This window comes from Nycticebus coucang, chromosome 6, assembly GCF_027406575.1.
Source record: "Nycticebus coucang isolate mNycCou1 chromosome 6, mNycCou1.pri, whole genome shotgun sequence".
NCBI classification, from domain to species: domain Eukaryota; kingdom Metazoa; phylum Chordata; class Mammalia; order Primates; family Lorisidae; genus Nycticebus; species Nycticebus coucang.
The window spans coordinates 129,132,764-129,146,271 of NC_069785.1; the positions used below are offsets into that span (position 1 = coordinate 129,132,764).

The 13,508-nt window shown below is 37.0% G+C and overlaps 1 protein-coding gene across 3 annotated transcripts in view; it reads right to left on the bottom strand.

Moving 5' to 3' along the window:
* Positions 1–4,595: 4,595 nt before the first annotated feature.
* The window catches only part of CCDC15 (coiled-coil domain containing 15), an 86,501-nt gene continuing 77,588 nt past the window's right edge, over positions 4,596–13,508 (bottom strand). For all 3 annotated transcript variants that reach the window (XM_053595149.1, XM_053595150.1, XM_053595148.1), the window contains 3 exons: positions 10,255–10,428; positions 9,788–9,936; positions 4,596–8,593 (listed from right to left, as the gene is read on the bottom strand). In XM_053595149.1, the coding sequence (XP_053451124.1) occupies positions 8,472–8,593; positions 9,788–9,936; positions 10,255–10,428 (445 nt within the window). In that variant the 3' untranslated portion in view covers positions 4,596–8,471. The remainder of the gene's footprint in view (positions 8,594–9,787; positions 9,937–10,254; positions 10,429–13,508) is intronic.

The following is a 13,508-nucleotide window of genomic DNA, read 5'->3' on the forward strand; positions in this document are numbered from 1 at the left end:
CATTCATTTCTACTGTAATGGAACTTTAAAAATCTAAATCAACGTAGTTAAAGTTTTTTGCCCAGTAGAATGGACCCAGCATTTCAGGAAGATACTTGCTTCTGCCTTTCTTTGTAATACTTTCAATCCTCCAAATGCTTTTTTTCTAAGAAACATGAAAAAAGGTACAACATAAGAAAAATTATGGTCACTACACTTAGAAACCAAAAGAAACATTTTTCTTCCAAAAACAGACTCTCAAGTAAAAATATATATATATATATAAAGAAACCATGCTATCTTCTTTTTTCACATCTTAAATGGCTAGAAGATATGAAAGCAGCAGTTTTTAGCCTCCTTTATAGTCAATAAAGTTGTTGACAATCTTATTCCTGCCCATCATAAAAGGGCTTAAATAGGTAAGGGTGACGCCTGGACAATTAAGTAATATACTGAAACAATGCAAGGGAGAGAATACACAAGTTTACTAAATCAAAGCAATTGGTACAAGATGTTTCAGGTTGGACTGCTTAGGAAAACATGCTGCATGTGCTTTTTGATGGTTATTATAGAAAAACAGGTACATTTACATCCCCTGCTACTATCATAATCTTGGAATTGCTGCTATCACATACACAGTTCCATCTCTTGGTGTGGATTCTGAAAATTAATGAAGTTCCTTTCTGGGTAAGAGCCAGAGCTAAGCTCTTATGGGGTTGTGCCTATCTTGCTGGACTCTCCCATACTCTCCTAAACCCTTCTGCTCTGCCTTCATACTCCACCTTAACCTAGAAAAATTGCACCCACACTGACAATGCAATCAGTGCTGGCGTCACAGTAGAGGAAAATGAACTTGTTCTACCCTTATCTCACTGTCCACAAGTAAAACCTACCATGAGCCCTCCGTATAGCATGAGGAGTGATGCACTGAAAAATGAGAGGCCAAAGGTATGACGCATAATTAATAAATCTACAGAATGTTGGAGCTACAGGAGAGATGGAGATCAGTTAGTATATAACGTTCTTATTTTATAAAAGTGAAAACTGTGGCCTAGAGAAATTCAATTATTTGCACTAAATCACCACGGCAGTGAAGAAATGGAATACAAGGCAAAGCGATTCCTAATGACCTTTTTTGAGTGAAGACCACATTAGGTAAAACTACTTATCATAGGAGTATTTGAAGTTTTTGACATTTAACAAATATTTATTATTTTTTTTTAGAGACATTTAACAAATATTTATTAAGAGCCTAGTATGTGCCAAGCATAGCTTGAAGAACTGGAGATACAGCATTGAACAAGGCCGGAAAAGAATCTCTGCCATCGTGAAGTGTCCCATCTAGTGGAGAGAGAAAATAAACACTAAGTAAAATGCAAGTATGTCATGCAGTATTATGAAGACAAAATAAAGAACGGGGATAGAGAGCACTGATGTTTGGAAGTGGGTGAGAAGGTTCTGTTTTGAAAGAAGATGTTCGGGAAGGCCCTCTGAGAAAGGCATATATGAGCAAAGGCTTGAAACAGGCAAGAAAGTGAGCCAGACACCCGAGGGAGAAGAGACCCCTGGCACGGCAAACCGTAACTTAAAAAACCCTGAAGCACAAGTGTCCCTGGAATGTCCAAAGAAAATAGGGTCAATGTAGCTGGGAAGCCTGAGCAAAAGGAAAAATAGCAGTAGGAAAGGTCCCATAAGTAATTGGGATCAGGTTTTATAGGGCCTTGTATGACACTGTATGGTTTTCCTGAGTAAAATGAATAGCCCAAAGAGGCTTTAAGCAGGGAAGTGATGTGATCTGACTCATTTTGAAGACTGTTCTCTGGTTACTGTGCTAAGAACAGTTAATTTATAGGGGACAAGTACGGAGGTAAGAAAACCAACAGGGTGAGGGAAGGGCTATTGCACTAACTCAGGTGACACATGATGATGACTTGAGCCAGGGTTGTAAGGAGGCAGGCACTGAAAAATAACATTTTGAGTATATTTTCAAAAAAGGGACAACAAGGATTAGATATGGGTTATTTAAGAAAGATGGGAGTGAAGGGCAACTCCACACTTCTATGACCAGAAGAAATAGAAGACAGAGTTGTTATTTATTGAGGGAGGAAACATTTTTTTGTAGTTTATTTATAGTAAGAAAAACATTTTTTTGTTGGATGGTTTTATTGGTGAGTGTGTGTAGCAATGGAGATCAGGAAGTTGGTTAGGGGATGTGTTAACTTTGGCTGCTGTATGGAGAAAATATACAAGGTGCGAGCAGGAAGATTACTTGGGAAACTCTTACAATAATCCATGAGAGAGGTAAAGGTAGTCTACACTAGGCATCTGGCGGCAGAAGTAATGTGAATCACAAACATACAGTAGAATCTCTATAAGTTGACTGCTCAAGGGGCCAGAACAAACTGGTCAACACAAGGAACTAGGGCTGAGTACATGTGGTACATGCCTGGTCTATGAAAATTAGGTTAGCCTTAGGAGGTGGTCAACTATGGAGGCTCTACTGTATTTTGAAGTTAGAGCTGACACAATTTGCCGATAGAGTGATTGAAGGACAAGAGAGTCAGACAGAGACAAAGAGGGGAGTCAATGATTTCTACAAAGCTTTTGGCCTCAATAGCTAGAAAGATGGATTTGCTTTGACTGATGTGAGGAAGACTGTAATAAGAGCAAATTTGTGGAAAATCAAAAATCAAGTAGGCAGTCAGGGTTATAAGAGTCTGGGGTTCTGGCTTGGCACCTGTAACTCAGAGGTTAGGGCGCTGGCAATATACACCAAGGCTGGCAGGTTTGAACCCAGCCCAGGCCAGCTAAACAACCACAACCACAACAGACAAAATAGCCAGGCATTGTAGTGGGCGCAACTTGGGAGCCTCCTACTTGGGAGGCTGAGGCAAGAGAATTGCTTAAGCCCAAGAGTTTGAGATTGCTGTGAGCTGTAACGCCACAACACTCTACCGAGGGCAACATGACGAGACTCTGTCTCAAAAAAAAAAAAAAAAAAAAAAAAAGTCTGAGGTTCTAAAGGTCTGGACCACAGATACAAATTTGGGAGTTATCAGTCTATAAATGATCCTTAGTTCTGAAACAAGGAGAGATTACTGAATGAGCAAGTGAAAAGCAAGATAGAACAGAAGTCCAAGAACTGAGCTCTGGGACCCTCCAATGTTAAGAGATTAGAGATGGGGGGAAAAAACAGCAAAGGAAACTAAGAAGTAAAAGCCAGTTGAAGATGGAAGATAAATTAGAAGCTTGGGTTTTATAGAAGCCAGGTAATAAGGTATTTCAAAAAGAAAAAAATTGATCACTTATGTTTAATTTGTTGATAGATTAAGTAAGATAGATTCTGAGAATGACCACTGGATTTAGCAAAGGTATGGATGTTTTTGATAAGAGTACTTTCATCCAAAAGGTAAAGACAAATAGTCTTATTAAAATGCATTCAAGATCCCAAATATGAGGAGAGGAATAGGAACAGGAAGTATAGACAACTCAGCAAGTTTTGTTATAGGAGGACACAGAGAAGTCTGGTGGCAGCTGAAGGAGGTGGGATAAAAGTGGTGTTTTATCTCCTTTCTTCTTTTGATTTGGTTGGTGTTTAAGACGGGAGAATCACAACAGGTTTATACTGATAGGAATTTTTGAGTATCAGGAAAAAACTGATAATACAGAAGAGTGAGGGAAGAAATGCTAAAGCAATGAGTAGGTGGGAGGGAGCTGAAATTAGACAGAAGTCAGGGTAGGCCTAAGACAGGAGAACAAATAGTTCATTCACATTAATAGGAACTAAGTGATGCAAGTAGGTGGGCAGATCTGATGAGCTCGTGGAAGAATTCCCCTTTTGACTGCTTGTTTTTTCAGTGACAGAGAAAGTGTTACACCAACACAGGCTGAGCATGAGAAAAAAAACCTATCTGAAGTTTGAGGAAAGTAAAGAAATGAGACAGTTGCCTAGAAAAAGTTCATTTTATTCAATGATTTTTTTCAATCAAAATGCCTGCCACTCACTTCAAATTTTGGGTCCAAATTTCATCCTATTACCCGGCCCATCATCTCCACTCTAGAAATCAAAATCCACTCATTTACGCTCAGTTCTTACCTTTAGGCCTTTCTGTCTCATAAATTCATGTTAACCTAGAAAAATGGTAGAGTTTGTCCTTACAACTCTGATTTCATAAACTTGCAAATTAAAAGTACTTTTAAAATTCCAGCTCCTTTCCAAAGCACATTCATCCAACTCAAACAAGATTCACACTGCTGTTATGAGGGGTCATGGGACTTAGTCTTCCTCTCTGCTAGCTATAGCTACTCCATCATTCTCAAACCCCACACAGATAAATCATTAGACATTGTCTACATATGAGTAAATCATAATGGAAACACATACTCATTCTCAGTCAGAATTTATATTCACAGGCTGAACCTAAAAGAAGAAGATTTGAAAGTTTCCTAATCCTATGCAAGATCTAATCTCATCATGATTCTTCTACTAACATGATATCAGACAAGACTAATCATCTAGTTCAGATTACTAAACTGAAAAATGGAATGAAATAGGCCAAAAACGTATTATATAAGACTAAAGAAACAGATATGACAAAAATAAATTCAACTTATTCTAGGAATGTAAAGTGATTTACCACTTCAAAACCAATTAATGTAATACATACCATTAATAGAAAAACCACAACACATGATAATAGATGCAGAAAAAGCATTTGCCAAAATCCAACATCTTTCCATGATAAAAATACTCCACAAACAAGTAATAGAAGGAAATTTATCAACCTGATAAAGGGCATCCAGAAAAATCCACAGTGACCATTACATAATGGTAAAAGATTATATGTTTTCTTCCTAAAATCAGGAACAAAACAAGAATGTTCACTTTGCCATTTCTATATAACAATGTACTGGATATTCTAGCCAGGGCAATTAGGCAAGAAAAAAAAAGTCCAAGTGGAAAAGAAAGAAGTAAAATTATCTCTATCTGTGAAGAATTTTACATACATTAAAAAAACCCAAGATGCCCTCTACAAAAATGATTAGAACTAATAAAAGCAAACTGTATTTCTACACACTTGTGATGAAAAAACTGAACATAAAATTAAGAAAACAATTCCATTTACAATAGCATGAAAAAATAAAATACTTACAAATAAACTTAATAAGTGCAAATTTTATACTCTGAAAACTATACAACATTGTTAAAAGACATTAAAGAAAACTTAAATGAATGAAAAGACATTCCATGTTCACAGATCAAATGGCAATAGTCCCCAAATTCATCAACAGATTTAATATAATCCCTATCAGGATTCCAGCTGGATTTTGTAGGATCTTAAAATTCATATGAAGAAAGGGATTCAGAACAGCAAATAATCTTAAAAAGGAACAAAGTTGGAAGCCTTACACTTAACTCCAAAACTTACCACAAAGATACAGTAATCAAGACAGATTGTACTGACATAAGGATAAACATACAAATCAGTGTAACAGAATTGAGAATTCATAAAACCCTTACATTTAATGTCATTCCAACGGAGCAAATAATAGTCTCTTCAACAGACAGTGCCAGGACACAGGTTATCCACATGGAAAAGAATAAAGTTGAATCCCTATATAACGGATAAATTAAAAATACAACGAGGTACCACCACTTCACATCCTCTGGGAAGAAAGAGACAGATGGTGTCAAGTGCTGGTGAAGAGGTGAAGAATTTGAACCCTATACACTTGCTGCTAGGAATGTAAAATGATACAGCCACTTTGGAAAACAGTTTTCAGTTTCTTTCTTTCTTTTTTTTAAATACTTTAATTATTTTATGTACCCTGTAATAGATGATAAAATCGAGTTCATTCTTTTTTGTTGTTGATTATTTGTACAAATTGGAGTGCTTACATCCTACTAATTAACGTAGCCTTCACCTCATTTACCCAATTGCAGTGTTAAGACATTGGTGTTCTACACCTGCAGTTTTCGGTTTCTTAAAAGGTTAAACATAAAGCTATCATAGGACCAAGTAACTCCATTTCCAGGTCTATATACCCAAGAGAAATGAAACATGTCTACAAAAAAACTTGTGAACAAAAGTTCATAGCAGTAATTTATAATAGTCAAGAGTGAAAACAATCCAAATATCTTATCAACTGATGAACAGATAAATACAATGTGGTATATCCACAGAATAAACTATTATTCAGCAGTAAAAATCAATGAAATACTGATACATGCTATAACATGGATGAATTTTGAAAATATAATACTAAATGAAAGACTCCAATCACAAAAGATCACATATCATATATTGCATTTATAGGAAAAGCCCACAGCCTAGGCGGGCGAGGTGGCTCACATCTGTTATCCCAGCACTGTGGGAGGCTCAGGCAGGATTGCTTGAGATCAGATATTCTTATGTGAACAAGAGTGAGACTCCAATGATACAAAAAAATAAAAAACCCAGCCAGGCGCCGTGCTGAGTGGCTGTAAGCCCAGCGAATAGGAAGGCTGAGGCAGTATGATGCCTGCAGCCTGAGTCTGAGTTTCAGTGAGCTATGATGACCCCACTGCACTCTGCTTAGGGCACAGGGTGAGAATCTGTCTCAAAAACAACAAAACAAACAAACAAACAAACCTAAAATGTACCACTGTAACCTTTTTTTTTTTGCAGTTTTTGGCTGGAGCTGGGTTTGAACCCGCCACCTCCAGCATATGGGGCCAGCGCCCTACTCTTTTGGCGCTGCCCAATGGTTACATTGTAACCATTTTTTAAGTATATAACAGTTCAGTAGTGTTAAATATATTTATATTGTTGTGAAACAGAAGTCTAGAACTTTGGCATTCTACAAAACTAGAACTCTGTACCTACTGAACAAAAATTCTCCATTTCCTCCCACAGCCACAGCCTGGCAAGCACCATTTCATCTTCTATCTCTATGAATTTGACAACTTTAGGCATCTCATATAACAGTATTTGTCCTACAGGATTTCTTTCCTTCTTAAGACTGAATAATATTCTCTATTGAATATACCACATACTGTTTATCCATTCATCCACTGATAACACTTGAGTTGCTTCTACCTCTTGGGTTTTGTTAATAACTCTACTATGAACATGGGTATGCAAATATCTATTTGAGGTCCTACTTTTTTTTTTGCAGTTTCTGGCTGGGGCTGGGTTTGAACCCACCATCTTTGGCGCATGGGGCCGGCACCCTACTCCTTTGAGCCACAGGCGCCGCCCTGAGGTCCTTCTTTCAATTCTTTTGAATATATCTATACCCAGAAATGGAATTGCTGGATCATGGGGGCTTCTTTTTAGAGTATTGAAAATGCTCTAAAATTTGATAGTGATGATGGTTGCAGAATCCTGAGAATATACTGAAGACAATTAAATCTTACACTTTAAATGGGTGAATTATATATGATCGTATATAACATGTGAATTATACCTCAATAGAGCTGTTAAAAAAAATAATACTCTTAAAGGCTGAATCAGCATTATATATAATCAAATAATTAACTTGGCTAGATAACCAGTCAATTTAGTCATTTGAGTATTTTTTTTTTTCTTATTTTCAATGCCCTGGCTAGAGGTTCAGGCATTTTTTGAGACATAACTTAAGTGTATCTTCAGCACTGTACATTAGAGAAAGTAGGGAAAAGAAACTATCTTTAATTTGTAGTATTAAACCTTTTCATGTTTTGTATCAGGAAATACTATGAAGAAGTAACAAATTCATACCAACTATGGCAATTTTTATTTCATTTGCCCTTAGCCATGTCATTCACCAGATATTTTAAAGATAAAAAACTCTACTCATTTTGACTTCAGATTCCCTTTCTGAAATGTCCCTCATAATAATTTCACATAAAAGGTATTCAAAAAACAGAGTTTATTCCCCTTTTTTTGCAATAAAAATTATATAATTAAAAGTTCTATACCTAATGTCATTGAATGGAGAGAGGCAATAAATTAAAAGAAAAACAGGAGAGAAAGAATTTTGAGAAAAAAATAGGCATCAAGTTCATCTCTAATTCTTATACACAATTAGAAAAGCTAGTGGTAATACAGATGGCCATTGATGCTCAGAAACGCATTTTATCACCTTCTTTTCATCCAGGCATTTTCAATATTGTCAGGCTCAAAGATACAGTTGTACAAAGATGATAAATGAAATAATCTCCAAGATTTCTCATGACCTCTTCTGATGAGAGCAGAGCAAAGTAAGGGAAATCTTAGTTGTCTGACTAATCACTTTTTAAAATAATAAGCTCCATATGGTTCACAAAAACAATACAATGGATTGGAAGTCAACTTTGAATCTTGGTTCTAAGGCAGGGATACAAACAATGGTTTATGATCTAATTATGAAGACAGTTGTCATGTGGGACAGTATTTCCTTCCAGATTATACAACCTATACACTTCAAAACTCTCTCAGGGTTGATTTTAAATAAAGGCCCAAATACTACCAGTTGATTTCAGATTCTTACTACAGATTTTTTAAAGTCCGTCTGTGTGCAGAAGCAAAATTATGAATGGCGACTCGAAGAGCTGAGTTCCCCTCAGATGTGTCACAGGAATTGATGACTGAATGTAGTGCCCGAGTATATGCTGCAAATAAAGGTCAGCACAGTGAATAAAGTCAAATTCTAAACCTCTCCTACTCTCCATCCCATCAGTACTGCTTCTCAGAGTCCCATCAGTATCAACTTTATCCACTGAATAAATACTTACTGAGTACTAACCATATGACAAGCCCTCTGTGAGGACAGTAAGATAACGAGGAGGATGGACACAAAAATAATTAAGTTGCCATGTACTATTTCCAAACCAGAAGCATACAGAAAATGTCATCACAGAATGAATAAATGAATACCTACACAGGAAAGGATAGAAAAGATTTCCAGAAGTGGTAATATTTAAGGTGATTCTTGAAGGATTAGCAGGAGTAAAGGAAAGAATTATAGGCCGAGAAGTGAGTGAGTGAGGTGCAAATGGCATGTAGTTGGAATAGCAAGTTTGATAAGGCTAGAATAGGGTTTGGGTCCAAAGAGAAAATATGGCAAATATACCGTGCATTTCGGATTGCAATGGTTTAGAATAGAGAGATGGAATGATCAGATTTGTGTTTTAAAAAATACAATTCATAAGACCAGTAAGATACTAGTATCATACAGAAGAGACACTAAAAATATAAATGCTGGCAGTATTTTCATGGTATACATAAGACCTATATAATCTCTACAGTATATAAATCAATATATTTAGGATGAATAGGAAACAGAAACATTAATGACAATAGGAAGGGATCCATTTTTTTAGCTGAGACTTCCGACAGGAATTTATACGTTTCTCATTTGCCTCTGTCTCCTGGCAGAACTGGCAGTCGAATGTACATATATGAAAATAACTCTGTGTTACATACTATTAAAGTATCTCGGTAATAGAGAATTCAACTGGACAGAGTCCTAACTTACATAAGGCAAACTCTAATAGTCTTCAATTAAAAAAGGATCTCAAGGCCTCTTACGATGAAATGAGGTGAAAATACTTACTCAGCACAAATGGGAGCAAGAAGATAAAACATCTCAAAGAAAAATATAAATCAGTACAATGTCTTTCAGTGCCTTTGTAAAGAGTTTATAATAGTCTTTGATAAAGACAAAGTATTCAACCAATGGTAGACTACTACTATCATTATTCTTCACACTTGATCTTAGCCAAAAGGCCAAGAAGTGATTACTGTCATTCTTAATAGATTTTTAAATTGCTGTTAGGCCACAACTATTCCTTCAAGAAACTTACCTCTGGGGTTTTTATAGAAAGTACAATTGTTGGCACAGGTATCAGGATGAGCATCCCAAAAATCAGGACCACAACAGCACAGTGGAGGTAAAGTAATATTATACAATCGCATTTTCTCCTGGATCTGGGCTCGTAGAGCTTCTACATATCTATAAAAATAAAGTATGATCAGGTGAAGTGAAATACTAGAAAGAGAGTGAGCATGAACCCTGATTATATAACTAGCTTTAACTATTAAAACTATTTCATATCTCTGTGCCTCAACTCTTCCTTTTTGTACTAGGAAAACTGCAGGGCTGTTCCCAAGAAGTACTAGGCAATCAAGAAATTTGGTGAAGTTATAAACCCCTAAGAGAGGAAAAGTATGAGAAAACACAGTCAATTCTCTTTTAAGAAAAATGAGAGCACGAACTTCCTACTAAGTCTCCTCTAGAGTCAGAATTTTCATGCAGAATTTTTCAAATTACCTTAGATATTCCTTTTCTCTCTGTTGTTTTTCTCTGGCTCCTTTTGTTTCTTCAAGTTGTAACTGGGCTAACATCTGACTCATTTTCTCCTTTGGACATGTTTCTTCATGAGTGCTCATTCTTAAGATCCTCTGCTCTTCAGCATAACGTTGTTGCTCTCTCTTTTTCTTAATTCTGAGAATAAAATCATAACAGTTAGAAATTTCATAAAATTATTGTTTACCATTAGCTTTTACATCCAAATAACTCAAGAAATTCCCAGAAACAAAAAAGTCAGGAAACCAGGATAACACCCAAAGAATATCTTCAAAAATTTCTGCTGGCTGATTTGAGTTTATTCTGTATTTCATCTCTCTACAGAAAATGAGCAATGGCTACTATTAAAAGAGCCTCCCTTCCCTGCCTCCCTCCCTCCTTCCTTTTTTTTTTTAGACAGAGTCTCACTATGTAGCCCTCTGAAGAGTGCGGTGACATCACAGCTCACAACAACCTCAAACTCTTGGGCTGAATCGATTCTCTTGTCTCAGCCTCCCAAGCAGCTGAGATTACAGGCATCCACCACAACGCCAGCTATTCTGTTGTTGTTGTTGCAGTTGTCAGTATTTAGCTAGCCCGGGCTGGGTTTGAACCTGCCACCCTCGGTGCATGTGGCCAGCGCCATAACCACTGTGCTACGGGCACCAAGCCTATTAAAAGAGTTTTTCTATAAAAATCCTAGCACAAGGCTCAGCGCTTGTAGCTCAGTGGCTAGGACGCCAGCCGCATACACTGGAGCCAGAGGATTCAAACCCAGCCTAGGCCTGCCAAACAACAATGACAACTGCAACCAAAAAATAGCCAGTCGTTGTGGCAGGCATCTGCAGTCCCAGCTACTTGGGAGGCTGAGGCAAGAGAATCGCTTAAGCCCAAGCTTTTGAGGTTGCTGTGAGTTGTGATGACACAGCACTCTACCCAGGGTGACATAATGAGACTGTCTGAAAAAGGAAAAAAAAATCCTAACACAAGAGCCTTCCTCAGGTCAAAACTACAAGTAAACAGGACTTCTGTTTCTGATCAAAATAGAGTAATAGGGATTGGAATTGTCCTCCTACCTTAAACAACCAAAAAAAAAAAAAAAGTAAAAAAAAGTAAACTAGACAAACACAAGAAACAATGATTTTTTTCAAGACACTAGAGGCAACAAAGACACTCATCCCTGACAGCTAGAAAACAAAGTAAGTCCTATAAATGCCAGAGGTTACTACCTTAAGTTTCTTTCTTTCTTTTCTTTTTAGAGACAGAGTCTCATTTGTCACCCTTGGTAGTGCCCTGGCATCATAGCTCACAGCAACCTCAAACTCTTGGGCTCAAGCGATCTTCTTGCCTTAATCTCTCAAGTAGCTGGGACTACAGGTGCCCGCCACAATGCCCGGCTATTTTTAGAGACTAGAGACGGGGGTCTTGCTTTTGGCTCAGGCTGACCTGGAACCTGTGAGCTCAGGTAATCCGCCCTCCTCAGCCTCCCAGAGAGCTAGGATTACAGGCGGGAGCCACTGCATGGGGCCCATTGAAAGTTTCTAGACAGTGGCACAGGACAAGGGAATTAAAGTGGAAACTGGTGGGCTTCCTGAATTGAAGAGATGGAGCTATGAGTACAAGGAGACAAAGGCAAGTAGAGTTCACAGGACAAAATACAAGAGAGAAGAGAACTAGTCAAGGGAAGAATCCCAAAGATAGAGTCTCATTCTAGTACACAGCAGAACACTGGTTCATGTGTGTAAGGAATGCCTGAGGCTAGGGAAAGAACCATCTAAAATAAGAGAAAACACAGCACCAAGAATAGTGCTGACTCCCACCAGTCAGACTTGAAAAGCTCATAATTCACAGAGCATTAAGTCGTCAGGAAGAACTTACCTTAGTAGTAGGGAATAATGTTAGTCCTAGACTGAGCGTTGCTCCAAACTCACCTAACCAATTATAAAAGCAAGTCCTAACTTAACTACATACCAAAACAAAGCTTAAGAAAATTTATAAGGATGCAAAGATATTCAGCAATGGACAAGGTAAAATTCCCAATGTTGGACATCCATCCAAAGATTATCAAGCATGCAAAGAAGCAAGAAAGCACAACTAATGACAAGGAGAACAAGCAATCAATCAAAATGGCCTAGAACTGACACAGTTGTTAGAATTAGCAGAGAAGGACAAAAAAACAATTACTACAATTATATTCCACATGTTCAAAAAGTAAAGATACAAAAAGGCCTGAAATCAAACTTACAGAAATAGAACTACAATTTTAAAACTATAATTTAAAATAAAAAAAAAAATACCAAATGGGCTTATGGCCAGATTAGATATTAAAGAAATAAATCAGAAAGTGTAACAATAGAAATTACCCAAGACAAATCACAGGGAAAAAATCTGAAATAATAAAAGAGCATCAAAAAAAACCTCCAACTAATCAGATTAAAAATGGATAAAAAACTAATATTTCTCTAAAGATGATATACAAATCAGGCAACATGCATATGAAAAGATGCTCAGTATCACTAGTCACCAGGAATACACAATCCAAACTCACAATGAAATTACCATCTCACATGCATTAGGATGGCTACTATCAAAAAACCAAAAAATAAAAGTAACAAGTGCTGTTGACGATGTGAGAAAGTGAAACCCTTGTGTACTGTTGCTGGGATTGTAAAATGCTACTGCTACTATTAAAAATAGTATGGAAGTTTCTCAAAAAAATTATAAATGAACTACTATATGATCCAGCAGTCTCACTTCTGGGTACACATTCAAAAAAGTTAAAAGCAGGGTCTCAAAGAGATGTTTGTGCACGCATGTTCATAACAGCACTAATTTATTACAGCTAAGAGAAGGAAGCATCCAAAAGACCACCAGTGGATGAATGGGTAAACAAAATGTGGTATTTACATATCATGGAATATTAGTCAGCCTTAGAAAGTAAGGAGACCCTGTTGTATTCAGTAACATGGATGAGCCGTAAGGACATTATGCCAAATGAAATAAGCCAGTCGCAACCAGACAGTGTACAATTCTACTTACAGAAAATACTCTAAAGTCAAATTCACAGGAATGAAAAAGTAGCATAGTGGTTACTGGGGGATGAGAATAAGGAGAAAAGGGGAGTTGTTTAATGGGAATAGAATTTTAGATTTGTAAGATGAAAAATTTCTGGAGATCTGTTTCACAACAATGTGAATAAACTTAACACTACTGAACTGTACACTTAAAATAGTTAAGAT